Source organism: Beta vulgaris, chromosome 6 (genome assembly GCF_026745355.1).
Source record: "Beta vulgaris subsp. vulgaris cultivar EL10 chromosome 6, EL10.2, whole genome shotgun sequence".
In the NCBI taxonomy this organism is placed as follows: domain Eukaryota; kingdom Viridiplantae; phylum Streptophyta; class Magnoliopsida; order Caryophyllales; family Amaranthaceae; genus Beta; species Beta vulgaris.
This window is the reverse complement of record NC_079207.1, coordinates 12,095,009-12,116,734: the sequence shown is the minus strand read 5'-3', so window position 1 is coordinate 12,116,734 and position 21,726 is coordinate 12,095,009. Positions and strand designations below refer to the sequence as shown.

Sequence of the window (21,726 nt, the reverse complement as noted above, 5' to 3'; positions counted from 1 at the left end):
TGCCACGCTGACATTTAATTCGCAATCTCCTTTCTAAGGAACTTTTATACTAACTCTCTTACTAGAGTAGTAGATTAAAGCAAAACTAGCACTTTTTCGTAGTCATACTACACCTTTAAGTCCAAACTGGACTCCATGCAAGTAGAAAATGCTAACCACGTTGCAATCAAACACTTAGTCACATAAAACACATCAAAAGTGCTACTAGAACTTAGAGCACTTACTAATCTAAGACACATAAAGACTTAGTGCTAATGCGACGCAATGTACATATGCTCTAAGACACATAAAGACTTAGTGACTAATGCGACGCAATGTACATATGCATATGCAATTCCCTTCCCTTTTTGCAATTCGACTTTGAAATACTTTTAAGTTCGAAAACTTTTGTAAAATAAGGTAATATAAACCTTGGAGCTCTGGTAACCACTTTGTAACACCCCCACGACTCCTCCTTTTATAAACTAGGAGAAATTGCGGGAGTTGTTATGCCACGCATGATAATACGTAAGGCTAATCAGATAATACAGCGGAAGTCTTTTAAAATAAACTGAAAATACTTTAATACAACGAAATAAGAAAGTATGTAAATGAATTACAAACTCCGAGACTATCCCATACTAGTCCCATTTCAAAAGTCAAACCTTGACCCCATTGGTCAAGTAAAGTCAAATATAAAATTAAGATATTAACTAAATAAAAAGTACTCGTTGACTAAAACTCCCATCCGGATGCTTATGATTTCCATGCACATCAAGAACTTTTACCTGCAACTTCTTCTCTAAACTCTGCTCGCCAAATGGATCATCACAGGGTTGTTGAGGAAAAACAACAACCAAAAGAAAACAAAGAAACACATACATCAGCAACGCTGAGTACATAACACAACTAACTAATGCGAATAATAATGCAGCAATCCTCAATCACTTCGGCTTGCTCTTCTTACGACTCTACATGCGACAAGCATATAACTGAACTTACTAAATACTTTCTTTTATTATTATTTGGCAATGAACGGGCACCGTCCTCCTCTTGGAGTCATACGGGCTACTATTTCTTGTGTAAGAGATCCCACACCTCTTACTAAAGTTCCATGAACTTTAAATAACTTGACTCGAGAAATTTAAGCTTGTTAGTAATGAACGAGGGTGAGAGTGAGCCTCTAGACTCAACATCTCAGAGATAAAGAATACGAGTGACACCTAGTCCACTCAAAGATCTTGAAATTGGAATTCCATAAACTTGCTTGATAAAATAAAAGCATTAACATCGTCATGCTAAGCTATATGCAGGAGTATAGTTTCACACTAACTCCCCCCTTATGTTCAATACTCATGGGGGATCCATCCCAAGAGTTTTATTGCCAAAGCCCATTATGTGAGACACAATCACAATAATACATCTAGCAAATAAATTAATTTCTTATCTTTCTTTAACAAGTGAATGCAACAAACACCATAATTAACTCAATTCTAAATTCTTTGAGACCTTGCTCATCTTATTACTTTAATGACTCCATGAGTCCTTTTTCTTACTTTCTTAAGGATCCATGATCCAATCAATTGAGTCCTTGCTCAATGATTAAACTACTTGTGAGACCTTGCTCAATAACTTTAACTTATGAGACCTTGCTCAATAACTTGATAACTTGTGAGACCTTGCTCAAATAATATATAACTATGAGACCTTGCTCAATAATTATAACTTCTTGAGACCTGCTCAATAATATATATAACTTCTAATGAGACCATGCTCAATAAATATATAACCTCAATGAGACCATGCTCAATAAATATTCTAGGCAAGCCTCTAAGCTTCAAGATAACTTTAATAACTTTAATCATGCTCAAAAGCAATTACATCATAACATGATGCTTTTCAAATATAGGAATAACTCAAAATTCCATTCCTAATCTCCTTTCTAAGTTCTCAACATATACTCAAACAATTTCAAGGCATAAGCCTCTCCTTACTCCTCATGCTCAATAAATATATATATCCTTTGAAACTACTAAAGTCAAGGTCAAAGTGTATGTACCTTGATTACACAAAAATCAACAGTCAAAAGTTTGACTGGCTTTAATTATTCTTGAAACCTACCAACAATAAAGTACTATCAATTAGTACTTCAAACAACAATTCAAAGCTACTAATAATAAAATCAGCATTTTAAATATATAATAAAGCTGATTTTTCTCACAAATGCTTTAAAAACTATTTTTAAAGTCATAACTTGAAAACCTTTACTAGTAGGCAAAACCCACTACAAACTAATACTTAAAACTTCATAAAAACTACTATTTTCTTAATAAATTACTGCTGTAAATTAATTAATAATAATAACAGATTTTTTTTTTTTTTTTTTTTTTACAAGTGGTTCGAAAACCACCAAAGCCAAAACTTAACACTCGCCGGCGCCACCACGAGCACCACCTGTACCGCCACCGGCGCGGCAGCGGCAGGTGGCACTCGTCGTGCCCAGCTACTGCTGCTACACTGGCACGGCAGTGGCCACGCCACACTCGCCGGTGCCCAGCCAAACCCCACCGCCACAAGGTGGCCGGAAAACGCAAGGGGGAGGAGGAGTCCGAAAATAAAGAGGAAGAAAATAAAATTCAGAAAAATAACCTTTCTAATTTCCTTTGGTACTTGCAAGATCTTCCTACAATTTTTCAAAAACAAAACTAGATTAGAAGCTAGAATTATTGAAGAAATTTCTTAAAGAACTTACTTGAAGATGAACAAGTTTGAGAGAAAAAGGAACTTCTTACTCCTTTTTGAAGAAAGTGGCTAGTGAAAAAGATGGGAAATTTTAGGTTTTCCCCCTTTTTATAGTGGTACTCAATTTGGGTAAAAGACCAAAATGCCCTTACTCATCAAATTGCCAAAATACATTTGATGATAAATTTCCAAAATAATCTTCCTACTAATATTAATAAAATACTTCCTTGAAAATACTAAAATACTTCTTTGTGGAAATACTCAAATACTATTTTGGTAAAATGACCAAAATACCCTTCTGCTCTTAAATACCGAAATTAAATAGCTTTAATAATTAAAAATGATTAAAACTATTTAATTTAATATCTTAAAAATATGGGGGATTACAATATTAATCTGGTTGTCATGGTCCCATATTAACTAGATTATGTCGTAAAGGCGTAATCTAACATAAACAATTTGGGCCCACCGTGGGGCTACAACTAAATCAATCACTTTTTTTTCCAAACTCCATCGTAACGGCGAAGCAATGAGCATTGATGAAATGCAAAAGCTCTATGATCAAATGAAGGCAAAGATATGAAATGAAAAAATCTAACGATTGATTGTCCTCTGACTTCTCGTCCTCGCAAGAAAAAATCCAAAAGCTACAAGAAGAGTTGGCCTCGACAAAAGCGTCTGAAGCCCTTCGTCGCGTCAGTGTGAAGGATATTCCAATCATGCACCCTCTCACTGACTCCAACAACGCCGAGTCAGAATACGACGAAGATTTTGCAAATGATGTCTGCTTGAACGATCATGACGGAGGTAACCTCGATAAGACTCCCGAAAATGGAGATGGAGACCCTATGGCAAAGCGGATGATCCCGATCGAGAAGCATAATCGGCGCTTGATTAAGATCATGTCCAGCTCCCCGGGGAGCCAACGCCTAGCATCGTCGAGCACCCTGATGGTTATGCAGCGTCGCCGTTCGTTGAGAGGATTTCAAAGACGTCACTCCCGAAAAAAGCTCAATTTCCCTGTCCTCACTGCCCGTATTACGGATCAAACGACCCCACTCAGTACAAGCAAAGAATGTGGCAGGCGTCCATCCCATGGCATATCGTTGAAGCGTGCATGTGCAAGTCCTTCGAGGGTACTTTGATCTCTCCAGCTCTCAAGTGGCTCAGATCCCTTAAGCCAGGGAGCATCAGCAATTTCTCGACCCTAGTCAATAAGTTCTAAGATAAATTCGAAGGCAACCGCAGTCTGGATAAGCAGACGAGCGACCTCGCTCTATGGCGTTGTCCAAGGACCAGGAGTATCTGTTCGCAATTATTATAATCGATTTAATAAAGAGATGATTAGCATTAAAGATCTTTCCACTAAGACTTCTATTGAATGTTTTAGGAAAGGTCTCATCCTTCGGTCGAAGTTGTACAACCGTCTGACGAAGTACCCGTGTTCCACATTCGAAGAGGTGAAATCACAAGCATTAGCTTAGATGCGTTTGGAGGATGTCGACGCCATCCTCAACACCAGCTCTACTCGTCATGCGTCGGAGAGCACGACCGATCACAAGGCCTTCGTTCCTGATAAGAAGAATAGTTGGCGGAATCATCCTTACAGTCGTCCTAATCAGGTACATAATTTTAATGATGTAATTGACAATGCAGGACTTGAGGTTAAGGCGGATCACCCGTTCTACCATGATATTGGATCCTATAGATTCTACGTCGACGTCGAAGGTGTCGTTAACGCATTAACAAAGATCGGAGCCCCTGTTCGTTGGTTGAAGTATAGTGATCCTCCAATTTCGCAAAAAGAGACACTAAGTGGTGTCAATTTCACCATGACCATGGTCACAAGACGGAGGAGTGCATATCGCTCAGGCGAGAGGCTGCGTTTATGCTTAACAAAGGAAATCTCCAAGATCTCCTTAGCGACAAGGGAAAGGCGTCCTTCGAACGAAATCCTTCCAAGCTAAATCCGCCTGCCTCCCCTACTCATGTCAAGGTAATCAACGTAATCTCTGGTGGATAGATGTTTGTGGACTAACGTATTCAGCAGCCAAAAGGATAGCAAGAGTGGGATCCCCCTCGTCCATTGTTCCTAAATCTTGCAGGTCTGACGATGAACATAAATTGGAAGCAATGTCAGTCACTTTTGAAATAAAAGATATCCTTTAATTTGTGATCTTTATCTTTACCAAGTGACTTTTGGTTTATCTTTGCTTAGCCTTATCAAAATTGGGTTGTTATGGTAATTTTTCTTTATCTATTGACAAGTGGTCTAACGAAATAATGATACTTTGCTATTAGTGTCCTTATCATACATAAAGTTTTTTATCTAACAATGGTTTCATGGCCCTTGGATTCTCCCCACTTCGACAATTGGGGGTAAATTGTTATGGTTGAAATTTCAGGTTGATGTTGACACAATGACGCAAGGTCGCTGACCCTTTGGTAGATGACATTGGCGTTCTGCCCAAGTCAAAGGTCCTGAACTAATTGTCCGGAAGATAAGGAGTGAAGCAGCACTGTTATTTGCTGAATTGCCAACGGGAATAAAGGTGATAAAAAGTGGTGTTAAAGTAGGAATTCAGTTGGGATTGAGCTAGAGTCATGCGGAGCAACTTTTGAGATTCTTGGAGGACTGTTGAGTAAGATCCAAAGGAAGGATTCATCCCATGAGAGAAAAACACATATCAAAGCTCACATTTCTCAGTTACATTTCATAAAGCATTTAGCTAGAGTACTTTATTTACATTCTATATATCGCCCTTTTTGGTACTTAGATCAAAGAAGTTAAGTTGTCTTGATTGTCATTCATCCCGGGTGACAATTGCATATAGTGAATTGGTGGACCTACTTTCACCTGCAGTTTTTACCCACCTTCATTGGGGTTTTCCGTATGAACATCTCTCTATGTCACTCTCACAAAAATCCCCTTTTGCATTCATTTCTTAATCGTTATATTAATGTGGTTGACGTCATGAAAGCAAAATCTAGCATAAAAATAAACCTATAAGAGTTGTCTGTTCATAATTTAGTTCTTCTCTTAACCTACCTAGGATTGGACCTCTGACCACATAAAAAAAAAAAAAAAAAAACATCATAGGACCACACAGCAAAGCAAAGCAAGCAAAGTCCAAATATATCTCTTAACTTGGATTTGAACTCTAATTTGCTAAGTACCACGAAACGTGCCATCCTATCACAGCATGATTTGTTGGAAACTTATTAATACATATACATACTCCCAAAAATTTGAAAACTCGTACAAAAAACCCAATTTATTTTGAAATATATATATATATATGTGTCTCTGCACTGCATTTTCCCCGGTCTTAAGTCTCTCCAAAATTTTGTCTGTCTCCACCTCTTAAAATACCCAACTGGCCAACTCAACAACAAAATTTTCTCTCGGTGTCTCGTACCTCCATTATTTTGCATCTTTGGTTAAGCTACAATATAATTTTACAGGAATCAATCATATTTTCTCCTACCAGTTTCAAATATAGCCAGGTTTGTTTTATTCTTTCTTAAATATTCAATCTTTTTGCGTAATTATGTTCTTGTGCTTGTTAATTTACTTATGCATCACGTTAATCATATGAAAAATGATTACATTATTTCATTTTCATATAGTATATTATTTTCTGAGTAATGATGATCAACATGATGTTATTGATTAATGATAAGATATGAGGATGTGTGGTCGTGTGGATTATTGGATACAAATTGCTATAACATGAGAAAACTTATTTATTTGCGAACGAGTAGATTTAACAACCGCTCATATCTTTTCTTTTTGTTATGTCATAATAAGGCATGATAATGTATAGATACGCAATACTAATATATAGAACAACTTCAATCATTTTTTGAACAGCTATTTATGATCAAAGTATTTGCTATCTGTTTTTTTAGGTGGAGTATTTATTACCATCTTTATGGGAATATATATATTGTTTTAAGTATAAGATTTCAGTTGATCTTTTTTTTTTTTGAAATAAGTTGATCTTAATCAATTTAATTGATTAAGTATAGGAAAATTAGTAAAAAAAAAACCTTTTAAATGTTCAATTTTACAAGAAGAATCTTTTTAAAGCATTTTTTTTAAAAAAAACCATAAATTGAATTTTTCTTGAATGATGAAACTTATTTCTATTTTTCGGTGTGGTTTTTGAGATGAATAGGAATGGTGCTGCAGTTAATGGAAATAAGGGTTAAAGAAAGATAGAAGGTTCATCACCAGAATTAAGTAAAAACACACTGGAAAATGGGAATAGGTTTCTTCTTGCAATGAAATTCTAGTTTGTCGTTTCTTTTTGCTAAGAATGCTTTACAAGGTTTTTTTAGCAAAATTGAACCTTTATAAGTTTTTTTTGGCAAATTGTTCTTGAGTAGATTCAGTTTTATTGTAGATTAAAAGGAGAGTTTGACCACATACAAGTTCAATAATTTTACATGTTAGTCGTCATTATCATCCTTTTTAGATTTTTTTATGAAGGATAATCCCAAGTCCCAACTAGGGGTGTTAATGAGTCGAACCAAAACCGAGCTTGGGGTTGCTCGACTCGGCTCCTTATGATCATGTCGAAGTTGTCGATTAGGGTTGCTATGGTCGTTGTCACCGTGTTAGTGTGGGCCCGCATTGTGGCGCACAGTTGGTGTTGTTCTCCTATAGTAAAGTGGTGAGTTTGTGAGAGAAGGAGATTAATGAGAGGTATCTAAGCGGCAGATTGTTGAAAGACGTTGGCGGATGGATTTTTTTTGCTGGAGGGGAAGAGAGGTGGCAACCATGATTGATGTCCTATCCATGAAAAGGAGAAGAAAAAAGGAGGGAGAGAGGAAACAAATCTAAAATTTGCAAAATAAAATAAAATTAACTTGTTAAACCGGTTATAACTTATTTGACTAGATAAAAATTTAAATGACTGACTTATTTTTAAAATATTGTGCACATATATTGGCTCTGTTTGGGGAAGCATTTTAGCTACCTTAAATGATAAGGTGCTAACATATTTTAGGTGCTAAAATGATTAGTAGTGTTTGGGGATCACCTAAAATAAAATTTCAGGTGGCTAAAATGACTTAAATGATAAGTTAAAAAATTTACCTTTTCACAATCAGGTGACTGAAATTTTTAAAAAATCTTTCCAAAATTTTGACAATAACTAATTTTGCTAAAATAATTTATTAACTTAATCAACTAATTATGCCAAACAATTAAACTAATCAGTTACCTTATCAGTTTCAGCACCTTATCAGTTTCAGCTTTATCTTATCAGTTTCAGTTAACTTATCAGTTTCAGTTTATTTTCAACTAGTAATGCCAAACAGAGCCATTGGCTGATAATTTTTGCTTTGTTTTATAAAAGAGAACGTGAATCGCAATTCAGCGTTTATAAAACATGCATGTGAAACTTGCATCAAATCTCGAATGATCGACATTGACCGGTATGAATGTATGATAGAACATCAAAGTGATCAACTATTAATTATGCATTTACCATCATTTATCGCACAACTGCACAAGATCCCCACAGCACCAAATTGACGAGTACTAGTAGATTGGAGATGGGTAACCATTCTTTTTACTTTATAGCCGCCAGTTTGGATAGGTTTTCAACTACTTCATGACTTAATCAGCATTTGTCCACAATAAGGTTACGTAGATGATGTAAATTAACAAGTAAACGTAACATCAAGGCCGTGTTTTTTTAATATACTAGAACTGAATTGAAACGAGTTAAGCTAAATCGAAATAAAATTGTAGGAGAAAAGTAATTAAATTGAATAAAAACTGTGTCCAAATAAATTAGAATTTGTCTTATAAGAGACCGCCTACTTTTAAATTAAAATTAGACAATGATAAGCGGTAAGCTTAATATTAAAAGAGAATTAACCTAATAGTAAATACTGGAGTAACTACTAAGGATATGAGTTGACAATAAAAGGAAACCTATTGGAATAATTGTGACGTTTAATTTGGAGAACATATGAAATAGGCCTATGTTAAAAATAAAAAAAGTAAGAATTTGTGTCGTTTACAAGACCACGATGAAGTGATTCTTTCGTTCATTTCCTCCGATATAAGACAAATTATTGAATCTGCCCTTTAGGCTATACTATGTATTATAATAAATTATTATTAGTCATTAGAGATTATTTTCTTGTTATATACAGTAACTAGATGACAATTGGTAGCTTTTTAAATTCTCTTAATAATTATTCAAAATACAAAAGCAAATGTTTGATAAAAATATATTTTGCAGTAATTATTCTAAAAGTAAGATTAGATCAATCATTAGAAAAAAGTTTTTATCTCGATTATATAAGCCAAGGGGAGTTATAGTGTCTCCGTTAATAAGTCATTTTTGTCCTTAGCCAAATATATAATTGAATATTCAAATCTTCTACGATATCTCCTTTCCTAATTTAAAGATGGAATCAAAATTCTAATGATAAATTTAACTAAATAAGCATTAACAAAGTAACTTGACACAATTAGAAAAATAATTATTTAATTTAAAAAAATACAAATTTAAATTGACTATAAGACCTTATATCTAAATGTTCATTACACTTTCTAATCACTTTACATTAGTTTGTACAACAAATAATTATAAATCACACATCTAAAATTATATTTAGATGAAATTTATTAATAACAGACATAAACAATCGACACACGCATCGCGTACAGGTAGGCTAGTACTTATGTGTTGTATGACTTGGATCGCAGCTTGCTTGAGGGTGAAAGATACCTGAATTTTACCAAGTGAAGAGTACAACTTGCTTTCGTATATTGTATCTTTTGTCTTGGATCTAATGACTGTTGTCCAAAACAAAAAAACAAAGATCTAATAGGCACAAACAAAATTGTCTTTGATGTGATTAAGATGGGATTTGATTAGCTGGGCGATGAAAATTATGTCGCAAATAATAATGGTATCTAGCTAATGCTTAGGTGATTTGTAGTTATTAGGAGTAGATAAGGGTGTGCAAAGAGCCTAATAGCATATGATCCCAAATTTATAAGGGCCTAAAATATATTATTTTAAACAAATTTACTTTATATTTGAGGAATTCACCCTCGCTTTCCAACCTTAATAAAATTTCCTAATGATCAATTTTAAAATTTTCAACTTTAATACCCCGATCTTTAATCATTATTTTTTACAAATTTGGGGGCCTAATCTTCACATTAAAACAGGGGCCCAAAATCTTCAAGCCGACCCCGGGCTTATTATACTTTATTTTGTAGAGTATTTAAGATACTTCCTGCGTTTCGTTTTAAATGCAACAAAGGAGTATTATGTGTGAGATATAAATTATTCATTCGTTGTATTTAAAATGAAACGGAGGAAGTACATAATTTGATCATTAATATTTTTAAATATGTTTTAAAGAAGTAAAAAAGATTCTTATATTTGAAAAAAAAAAACAATCACATAGTACCTCTGTTTCTTTTGTTGCATTATTTTTTCACATTTGATGAGACGTTTATTTGAACGTTAATATATCTTTATTGCGTATAAGGCCTTGTTTGGTTGACAAAACAAATCATGGAAGTGCAAATTCCTAGGAAGTAGAAGTATATGAAGTTGTTTGGTTGGTAAAATCATGGGAATTTGCACTTCCTAGGAAATTCTACTTCCTCCAAAATGGAGGAAGTTACTTACCTAGGTCCCCCTAGGGAAGTAGAACTTCTTATAGGAAGTTCTACTTCCCATTATCAACAAAACACAATTTTACACTTCCCAGGAATTTCAAATACATGAAAAAATAACTTTCTAGGAAGTATGACTTCCTATATACAACCAAACAAGGCCTGTAAAAATTGTAAAAATTGATATTTGAAATCTTCGTATTGAGACGAATCTGACAAGATCCCACTTGATTATGTTTTTTTCTTATATAATAATGCGAGATAGTATAATAAAATTAATTGATGAATAGTGCCACAAAAACAGATGATGTGACAAAAAAACGGAGGTAGTACCGTAGTATACTACTAGACAATAACTAGACATGATTATATTTTTCCAAATAATATAAAATATGGTCAACTTTTCAATCTTTCTCAACAAAATTATTCTAAATTAGGGATTCTGGAGATAATTTTGTTTTGAAGAAAGATTAGGAAGATAATTGGACCACGCATGTTTACCGTTCCTTCAATCGTTGTTTGAGGTCATTTTTAGAGAATAAAAGAAATATCAAAATCCCTACGTCGTATCACAATAAAATTAACATTTTTCTTGATACAATAACAAGAATTATGAGAGAAAAAAATTGAGCTTATGTAATAGGGGAGATTTTTTTTTTTTTGAATAGTAAAATTAATTCATTAATAAAAAGTCATACGACATCTACATAAGCAATCGAATCAAACAAATACATAAGTTGAATCAAACAAAAATTTCCTTCATAAAAACTACGATCGTCAAACAAATCTTGCAATGTGGAACATCTCCCGCTTATATCGCTGGAAAATACAGCCTTGTTGGAGAGACAATCTAACCGATGGAAGCCCCTTTAAGGAGATAAGAGAGAACATAAGCCTCCAAAAAGTTAAAGAAGTTAAGAAGTACTCCCTTTGTTTTTTTTTTATTATCCTCACTTTTCTGTACACATCTCCCAATGCACCTCTTTGAACTTAAATATCTCTTACTATATATTAGTAAAAATTATAATAATTGAATATTAATAATGTATTAATTGAGACGAATCAAATAAAACCTTATATGACTCTATTTTTTCTTATAAATTGAAAAAAATTGAGAAGATTCTATCTAAATATGAATAGTGTCAAGATTCTAAATAAGAAAGATAAAAAAAACAGAGGGAATAAGTTTTAAGTTATTTTGAAATGCGTTCTTTATTTAATGTTAAACTTATTGAATTTATATCTCAATAGTAGTTTTATATTTCTTTGAAATTCTGAGTTATGGGCATCACTAAGAATAATACGAGAAAGCTTCAAAATTCCACAAATTAATTCTCAAAAGGGTCATTTATTTTGGACAGTTCGGATAACACGTGACCTATTATTATTGTAACTTTTTGAGGCAAGAAAAATCCTCTTATGTGAGAAAGAGAAGAAATTAAGGATCCTTCTTGTAAAGGTGAGAATCGACCTCTGTCTACTTTTATACCCATGTGATTTATTACTATAATTGGAAAGGTTATATGTTGTTCTTTTTCAAAATATATACACTTGATGTGAATACTCTAGTCCTCCAAAGTAGTACTATAGCCCAGATTGGCTTGGACAGCTTATGCTTTATAGTATGTCCTTGTCCAAAGTTCTTTTACGGGACCATCTATTGATCTATATTTAGTTCTCTTAAGAAATGCTCTCTTAGATGGCATGTTCCTAGAAATTTCTATTCATGTGCAACATCACTCTTAGTTTTTTTTCGTTTCCTTTATCTTGAGCTTCTTCCTTATATCTTTTCATATCCAAACTCACCCGCCATTGCTCAAGACAAACTTCGTTCGGACTGGACACATAGTAGTTAGTGTTTTCTTTAAAAAGTATGTTCGAGTTCATGTAGTTCTTGACTCTTGTTACTGACAATCAAATTTTTGCAATAATATAGTGAAGTTTATGATTGAGTTACTGAACTTCTTGCAGAAATTTGCTGCTTCATTTTGCAAACATAAAGCTTTTGATCAGGAGAGCTTAAAGAAAGAAGGAAAAGATGGGTTTCTTGTCACTGTTCGAAGTGGCATCAATGCCCATTTTGCAAGTGCTAATAATTAGTGGTTTAGGGGCATTTATGGCAACTGAGTATTGTAATCTTTTGACTGCTGATGCTAGAAGATCACTGAATAAGGTAACATGTTAGTTTTCTTTAGTGTAAATCACTTTCTTGAATCTCCCTTTTTGTTGTGTTTCATGCTAAGGTCATCCCCTAAAGAGAGGATTTTCCCCTGTCATTATACTACGACATAAATCAGCTGACTCCGTTCTTATGGGATTAAGGTTGCGACATTGTTGTAAATTATGACGTGAATTATGACAATTCTACGTCGAGGGGATTATTTTCCCCATATTGTGATTGCACATTTCTAGAGGAAATCCGGATCCATAGTCATAGAAAAAGTTGGTAATTAAGATAGCAACATGCCAACATACATGGGAACTTTTGTAACACTATATTGCTGAATTTAAAAACTATACTGTTGCAACAAAATCCAAGATTCTGCCATGATTGCATAGATTACTCTGTAGCTTAATTATGGGGAATAATATGTATCAAGATAATAAAGAAAAACAACGCAAATGTTGTAATTTTGAAATGCAGATAGTGTACGTGGTTTTCACTCCAGCACTCATGTTTGCAAGTCTTGCCAAGACCGTTACGTTGCAAGACATCATTTCATGGTTAGCTATTTTCAATTTTGATGCTTACAGGATCTCTTAGATTACTCTTCTGTGTTTGATTTGTTTTTCTTTTGCCACTTCTCTTTTCTTTCGCATCCATATGAGGCGCGAAGGCTGTCAAAAATACGAGTATGACTATTGGCTAACAATTTGAATAGCAAAAAATATACAAATACAGTAACACAAATTCTTTGAAGCTGACATATTTGAGCTCAGTATGTAACCCAAATTCACAGTTACATCTCTGCATGGTTAATCTCAAACTGCAGGTGGTTTATGCCCATAAATGTAGGGTTAACATTTATCATTGGAGGAGCCCTTGGATGGATTGCAGTAAAATTGCTGAAACCTGGGCTACACCTTGAAGGTTTAGTTATTGCCTCTTGCTCAGCAGGTAACTCCATTTTATTTGACTAGCTCTGAATCTTTAAACTTGGTGAATTTTAGCATGTTTACTTTTCAGATTTGCTTACATATTTCCTTCTCCTTTGATACTCCCAGCAAACTTGGGAAACCTTGTTCTGATTGTAGTCCCTGCCATCTGCCATGAAGATGGCAGTCCATTCGGTGATGACCATGCTGCTTGTTCTTCCATCGGTCTCTCTTATGCCTCTTTCTCCATGGCGGTACAGAAAAAAATTACTCTGATTTTCAGTGACTACATACATTCAGTATTTATTGTTAAGAACTGTGAGCATAAATGTGTGTATTGTATACACTAATATCATCATTGAAAAATGTTTCCCGTTCAACCATATAGAGCCTAAGAACCCTTAAGAAATTGACCATCATCAAAGTTGTATTAACTTCTGTTTACCTCTTCTTGACAATCTTAAGCAAAAGCATGCTATCAAGATATCTAGCAAGGACTTTAAGAACTAAGGTAAAATTATCTTCAGTAATTATTTATATGCTACTGTTATTGCAGCTTGGTGGATTTTACATATGGACATACACTTTTCACTTGATAAGGAGTTCATCCGTGAAGTTTAAGGCGCTAAAGGCAGCAGAGCAGGAGGCGTCAAGGGATCCAAACAAGGACTTGGAAGCCAACGCAAAAACTCATCTTCTCGATGAGGAGATTCAAGGTTATGATGCAGAAAACCATCCTGTAAGTTCCTATGTCTTTTTTCTGTAGTATGCATATAGATTTTTTATAATGGGCATCATAAATATTGTTCTGTCACTCAATAGCGCTTACAAAATTCTAGGTATCTCATGAGAAAAAAAGTGTGCCCATTTGGCGGAAGATAGTAGAGCTTCTACGCCAGATTGTCGAAGAACTAATGGCACCTCCCACTATTGCTGCAGTAAGTCTCTTTTCTCTCTATATAGCAACTTTTGCAGAGTACGAGATGTTGAATGGAGTACATTTATAACATTTGAATCATAGATAAAGCAAGCATAAAAGGATTATTTGAGCCAATATGCTATGGGAATCCACAATTAAGCTATGTTTAGTTCACAGTAGGCTTAGGATTGGTGCTTGTGAGTGAAGGACTAAGTACGCTAGAAGGGCTTGAGTTAGTCTGTGATTGAGGCCAATTCTAGGTCTGTATAGCGCCATCTGATATTTCCTACCATTGCAATAGCAGCTAGGATATAATTTTATAATATTCGTGACACTCAACTATGCATCTAAAGTCATACATGCTCCTAGATGTTGTAAGTGTGTCATTCTCTATTGTCGTCTTTCTGCATCTAAATTATGTCTTGTTTGAAGAGCAGTGGTCGTAGACTGGTAGTTGTACTAGTGGTGAACTGTTAGATATTAGTTGTCTAAAGGTTTGGTTGTCAAAATAGTATTTGGAATAATTACTAAACCTCTTTAGTAAGAGAACACAAAAGAACTATATTATACTTACGTCAAAAGCTTCTCCAAAGGACGAATAGCAGTCTCTAGCCAAACGCTGATGCTTTCAGCTTGTTCAAACACTTCATCCACCACTAAAAGCTACCTTAAAGCACCACTATACCAAACACTATTTGTCACCTTTAGTAGAATTTTAACTTGGTCGAATCTCTATAAGGTTTTTTTAAAGTTGTTGCCCAACGCATCTTTAAACTAACTTATACAATTACACTTCCGTTTCAGGTTATTGGACTCATCTTTGGATCTATTACTTGGTTAAAGGGTCTCATCATAGGGGACAATGCTCCGCTTCGAGTGATTCAAGACTGCATCAACTTGCTAGGGTATGTTTTGTGTGATGTTCGCAACCAAGCAACTACTAGAAAAACAGCTTCTGAACTATGGTATACCTGATTAACTCTTTTGCAGGAATGGACTATTACCTTGTATCATCCTTATACTAGGTGGAAACCTAATTCAAGGTAACTATTCCAGATGATTAATCATATAATTTGTTGTAGAATATGCACAGATTGCTGACTAAGTGCTTGGTTTGAACAGGATTACGATCAGCAAAAATAAAGACCACTATGATATTGGGGATCTTATTTGTTAAATACTTGCTACTTCCAATAATCGGAATTGGAGTAGTAAAAGCTGCTGATAGTTTTGGTTTCCTCCCACCAGACCCTTTGTATCACTTTGTGCTGATGCTTCAGTTCACACTACCTCCAGCCATGAGCATTGGTCAGTAATGAACTCCTCAGGTTCTAAATTCCCTTTTTCATAATCATAGCAGTCTTGTTTGGACTAATGGTTCAGCGTTTTGAATAAGCTCATATATAACAGCACATACGATTCTCAGTGAACCTGTATATGCATTGGCATTAACCTCATTTGTGCTTGTCAGTAACCCATGTCACGGTCACCCCATCGGCTGATGGTGTAACGCGTTGTATTTATGAGTTACTGCAGTATTATTTATATAAGATTGGCCAAACCTGGGATTGTACACTTCAAATTTTCCTTGATTAATTTACTTTGTTATGCTTTTGGATGGGTGTTGCAGGAACCATGGCACAACTTTTTGATGTGGGACAAGAAGAGTGCTCAGTGATATTCCTATGGACATATGTTTTTGCAGCACTTGCACTTACTTTCTGGTCCACTGTATTTATGTGGATCCTGTCATGAACAAAGAATTACTTCGGCCATGTTTGATAATTCTTCAAGCAGGAAAAATTTCGAGATATTCTGTACAAATTATGGAATAAATGGGTATTTTCCCTGATTATCAGCAACTGAAACTCGATCTAGTGCCTAGTGGTGGATTCTGGGGATAACGCGCGCTTTCAGCTCTCAGTCAGTGCAAGTTTTGGATCAAAAAATGTGTTGGTTACCTATGAACTGTTGTAGAACAATCTCTCCTCCAGCAGACTCAAAGGCATATGATTCTTATTACCCTCACACCTGTATCATTCCTTATAGTATTAATTCAGTATTTTTGAAGAGCAAAAGGATTTGTTGTAGTCAAGAATTATTGACATAGATAGCAATATTGTAAAATTAAAAGGCCGCATTTAGGCATTTGTGTTTTGATATATGGTGCATAATTTGGGGAACAAATGTTGTAAATTTTTCATTTTAATTTTCATCATATAAAGTAGATACTTTGATATGTAATTTCATCAGATATTTTATAGGAGAAATAGCTCTATAATTACTCTGTTTACATCATGTTAAATACTCCAACAAGATACAACATAGGATAACTCACACGATTCCCTAAAGGAAAAATTATATTCAATTACTTATAATATGACAAAAACCATTTCCTTCATTAGTTTAAATCTGAAATGGTCAAACCATTATAGATTATGTTATATTGCTTTTGGATTGTTAGAAATCGGTAAAGGGTGAAGAAGATGATTACTTGATGAACTTAGAATCTTCTAGGCGTGTTGGGACACTTTCCCAAAAGCAATATTCCTACCCTACACTGAGCACGGGTTACAAGGAATTCACTTCCGAGATACAAAGAAGAACAACAAATATCACGCTCGTTATGAGATTTGTCAAATGAGTGAAAGGAAGAAATAATTTGTAAGATGATGAATTTTTTGATTCTTATGCAAAAGAGAGAGTTTCTTTTCTTTTCAATATCCTTCATCATATGAGAGACTCATATTTATACTAATGCTCAATAGTTTCTGAAAAACTGAAACTATTCAATGACAAACCGTCATTATACTCAAAGCCACGCAAAACTGCAAAACCGCAGTAGACATCCGCGAGCCGCGAAGCAGCGTCGCGAGTCGCGACTGGGCACCGTCGCGAGGTGCGACCCAGGTCGCGAGTCGCGACCACCTTCTGTCTTCTTCTGCTTGCAAACGCCCAGCCTCGCGAAGTGCGACGTAGGTCGCGAGTCGCGACCAGTCAATCTCTCCAGTCCAGTACTGCTTGTGCGAGTAATAGACTGCGACGTGCGAGGCTACGTGCGAGGCTACATGCCATGCTACTTGCTTGTGCGAACTTGCTACGACATGCTTGACTTCCAAAGCTTGCAAGCAAACCAAGTTACAACATCGTATTACATAACAAAGCATAGTATATAACATATATTGTTTCAAGCAACACCACCATAGCCAGTAACTTGAAACAACATATCATGAAATAAACTAACTTATACTCTAAATTCAACAATCCTCCCCCATTTAGAGTATATTAATAGTTAGCATAAACATCATCAATAACAAATCAATCTTATGCATAAATGAAAGTGTATAAAACTTGAACTTCATATAGTAAAGTACACATTCCAAGTATCCGTATCCAATTGGTGTCGATAACGATTGAACCAATTTCAATACATAATGGAAACCCGAAGATACTATACACACAAGATAAATTTACTTAAACTCATTATAAACCGACACATAAAGCCTTGTGTCCATATCTATTCATAAGTGTATCAAAGCTATGCCCCAATAGCTCCTTGAAGCGGCTAAACTTCACACTTACATAGGTAGATCTCTAAAATACATGCTACTGTGAAAAGCATAAACAAGAGACCTATTAAGTTATACAACCTCCTTATACAACACAGTTATAGAACTATAAATTAGGATGAATAAAAGTTCTACAATCATCTAAATGAAGAAATTAATCTTATTGAACTTAAGACCCAACGTCATATTGGGCGTTAAGTTAAGATTCCCTCATTCGTGATTCTCGAGGGGCTCCAATCCTAAACCGATTGCCATCCTCTTTACATTATCTCTAGCCAAGGCCTTTGTAAAACAATCCGCTAGATTATACGTTGTACGTACATAGTCAACAGTGATTACACTATCCTTGATAAGTCCTTGGATGTAGCTATGCCGCACACCAATATGTCTTGACTTACCATTATAGACTTGACTATATGCTCTTGCCAAAGCAGCATCGTTATCACAATGAATCGCTATGGCGATATCGGTTTTGGCAACAAAGGAATCTCAATCATGAGATTCTTCAACCACTCCGCCTCTTTGCTTGCGGAAGATAAAGCAATGAATTCCGAAGTCATGGAGGAATCCGCTATGCAAGTTTGTTTCTTGGAAGCCCAAGATATAGCACCTCCCCCAAGTAGAAATACCCATCCACTTGTAGAAGAGTGATCTCTTTTTAGAGATCCAACTTGCATCCGAATACCCTTCTAAAACCGAAGGATATCCACTGTAGGATAAACCATAGTCCTTGGTTTTTCCTAAATACCTTAACACACGACGAATAGCTTGCCAATGTTGTACACTAGGATTACTAGTATACCTACTGAGTTTGCCTACCGCAAATGCGATATCCGGCCTAGTACTCGTCATTGCATACATCAAACATCCAATCACCCTTGAATACTCAAGTTGAGATACAGCACTACCTACATTAGGTAGTAATTTCTCACTAGGGTCCATTGGAGTTGACACAAAAGAGCAACCACTAACATCGAATTTCTTAAGAACCTTTTCATGTAGTGAGATTGAGACAAACTCAATTTACCTTTGCTTCTTTTAATTCTAATTCCTAGAATGACATCCGCCTCCCCCAAATCTTTCATTGAGAACTTAGACGATAGAAAAGATTTAGTCCATTCAACTTGGGATAAATCAGTTCCAAAAATTAGCATGTCATCTACATATAAGCAAATCATAACACCATGACCATTGTCATCAAATTTGCTATATACACACTTTCTGAATTGTTCAATTTGAATCCATTAGACAACACTACCTCATCAAATTTTTGATGCCATTGCTTAGGTGCTTGTTTTAGCCCATACAAAGATCTAATTAGTTTGCAAACTTTTTGTTCTTGACCTTTGACAACAAATCCAACCGGTTGTCTCATGTAAACCTCCTCATCTAATTCTCCATACAAGAACGCAGTCTTGACATCCATTTGATGGATCACAAGATTATGAATTGCTGCAAGGCAATCAATAATCTTATAGTGGAGATTCGAGCTACAGGTGCATATGTATCGAAATAATCGATACCCGGCTTTTGAGAAAAGCCTTGTGCCACTAACCGGGCTTTGAACTTGTCAATAGTTCCATCGATTTTCATTTTCTTCTTGAAAATCCATTTGCACCCTATTGGTTTACATTTAGGAGGTAGGTCCGCTAAAACCCATGTGTTATTCCCCATGATTGAGTCCATTTCATCATCAATAGCTTCTTTCCAAAATGAAGCATCTTGAGATTGCATGGCCTCATCATAGTTAAAGGATCCCCTTCCACATTATAGACATATGGAAATTTAGTCAAAACACTATCTCTTGATCCTTCAACCAAATATACATGAAAATCCGGGCCAAAAGATTTCTCTTTCCTAACCCGTTTACTTCTCCTTGGTTGAGTTGATGTAGATGCAACATTTTCATCTAGAATTTGTTCATCTAACTCTTGATCATTATTTGATCAATTTTTGAATTTCGGTACTTGGAGTTAATCCTTTGGTCTAGGAACCGATGAATATCTATTTTCATCAAAAATTGCATCCCTTGACTCCACAATAGTGTGAACCGACCAAAAGTCGTTTTGTTCTATAACATAGAACCTATAGGATTTGCTATGAGAAGCATATCCTATAAAGATGCATTCAACTCCTCTTTCACCTAACTTTTTACGTTTAGGTTCCGGCACTTTCACTATTGCCCTACATCCCCAAACTCTAATGTAACTTAGATTTGGTTTTCTTTTGTACCATAATTCATAAGGGGTAACCTTGTTCTTTTTCATAGGAACACGGTTCAAGATGTAACAAGCGGTTAAAACCGCTTCACCCCAAAAACCATCACTCAAACCCGAGTAGGATAACATAGAATTTACCATTTCTTGTAAAGTTCTATTTTTCTTTCCGCTACACCATTTTGTTGTGGTGTATAAGCCGCGGTTGTTTCATGTATTATTCCTAAAGCTTGGAAATAACTAGGATTATGAAATTCACCACCTCTATCGGTTCTAAACCGTTTAACCTTGTCACTTAGTTGCAATTCTACTTCATTTTTATAGATCTCAAATTTTTCTAGGGCTTCATCTTTAGTAGACAATAGATATACATAACAAAATCGTGAATGATCATCAATAAATGTTACTATATATTTTTGTTTCCTAAAGAAGGTGTACTATGAAAATCACAAAGATCACTATGTACAAATCAAGCAATTTAGTATCTCTTTCCACATTATTAGGGAAAGAACACCTAGTTATTTTGGTAAGCATGCATGTTCTACACATTCTCAATACTTGGATCAAAAGCAGGAATTAAATCATCCTTAGCCATAGAATATAATTTTCTATAATTAACATGACCAAGTCTTAAATGCCAAAGAGAAGAATTATCATTAATAACACACACATTGTTACTAAAGCATTTGAAATGCTGAGTTTAAACATACCATTACAAAATAACCAAGTCCAACAAACAAACCACCTTAGATAATATAAATTTGTCCGACTCAAAACCATTTTAAAACCTATTCGATTCAAGATAGCTCCTGACACTAGATTACGCCTAAGTTCCGGAGCAAATACAACATCTCTTAACACTAGAGATTTGCCGGAACTAAAGACCAACTCTACTTGTCCTACACCGAGAACTTGAGCTGTAGAGTCATTCCCCATGTATAGAACTTCTCCATTGTCCACCTCCTTGAAGGTTTTGAATGAAGACCGCTCCTTGCACACATGCCTTGAAGCTCCTGAATCGATATACCATGAACAATCATCCTGTACACAAAAGATTTCAGAAATCATACACATATAATTCAAACTTGAATTACATGAAAGTTGTGTACAAGTACCTTGTTTGGCTTGGGATTGGCTAGACTCGCCTTTCCCTCCACCTTGCTCATTCTTTTTGTTCATTTTCCTCTTCCATAGGAAGCAATCCTTTTTGAAGTGTCCGGGCTTGCCACACTCCCAACAACCACGTTGTTGAACACCTCCACCATTCTTAGGCTTCTTAAAGTTGTTGCCTTTGGTGAAATTATTAGCCCTCTTCTTAGGATTTGAGTCTTTGAACTTTCCATCCTCCACCATGTTAATGGTAGAAGAATTAGGATTTACCTCCTTTTGTCCATCTTGAACCCGAATGCCCTCTTCAATCCGAAGATGAGCACCCAATTGTTCCACATTTATATCATCTTTCCTATGTTTAAGAGTATTTCTAACATCCTTCCAACTTGGTGGTAATTTGTCATTATTGAAGATACAATAAAAGTTTCATCCATA

The 21,726-nt window shown here is 35.2% G+C and overlaps 1 protein-coding gene and 1 long non-coding RNA gene across 5 annotated transcripts; one reads left to right on the top strand and one right to left on the bottom strand.

Annotated features, from left to right (window-relative positions):
* Positions 1 to 716: 716 nt before the first annotated feature.
* LOC130591988 (uncharacterized) lies at positions 717 to 3,074 on the bottom strand. Its single transcript, XR_008969970.1, has 3 exons — positions 2,732 to 3,074; positions 2,039 to 2,096; positions 717 to 788 (listed from the first exon to the last, which is right to left on the bottom strand). It is a non-coding gene; the product is annotated as an uncharacterized LOC130591988 (long non-coding RNA).
* Positions 3,075 to 5,949: 2,875 nt separating this feature from the next.
* Positions 5,950 to 16,689, top strand: LOC104895746 (hypothetical protein). Of its 4 annotated transcripts, XM_057395626.1 has the most exons (12): positions 5,950 to 6,228; positions 11,743 to 11,840; positions 12,353 to 12,554; positions 13,026 to 13,105; positions 13,375 to 13,499; positions 13,607 to 13,731; positions 14,034 to 14,216; positions 14,317 to 14,415; positions 15,201 to 15,301; positions 15,387 to 15,439; positions 15,519 to 15,704; positions 16,027 to 16,689. In XM_057395626.1, exons 3-12 carry the CDS (start codon positions 12,420 to 12,422, stop codon positions 16,149 to 16,151), a joined length of 1,212 nt encoding a protein of 403 aa, XP_057251609.1. In that variant the 5' UTR covers positions 5,950 to 6,228; positions 11,743 to 11,840; positions 12,353 to 12,419; the 3' UTR covers positions 16,152 to 16,689. The 4 variants fall into 4 exon arrangements, with proteins under 4 accessions (XP_057251609.1, XP_057251608.1, XP_057251610.1 ...); XM_057395625.1 differs by lacking the exon at positions 11,743 to 11,840 and having other exon boundaries at positions 5,952 to 6,228; XM_057395627.1 differs by lacking the exons at positions 5,950 to 6,228; positions 11,743 to 11,840 and adding an exon at positions 12,231 to 12,252.
* The last annotated feature ends 5,037 nt before the right edge of the window (positions 16,690 to 21,726 follow it).

Coding starts and splice junctions, on each gene's coding strand:
- LOC104895746 (XM_057395626.1), top strand. CDS start 12,420: ATGGGTTTCTTGTCACTGTTCGAAGTGGCATCAATGCCCATTTTGCAA. Junction 14,416..15,200: donor CACCTCCCACTATTGCTGCA/GTAAGTCTCTTT, acceptor CTTCCGTTTCAG/GTTATTGGACTCATCTTTGG. Junction 15,705..16,026: donor ACCTCCAGCCATGAGCATTG/GTCAGTAATGAA, acceptor TGGGTGTTGCAG/GAACCATGGCACAACTTTTT.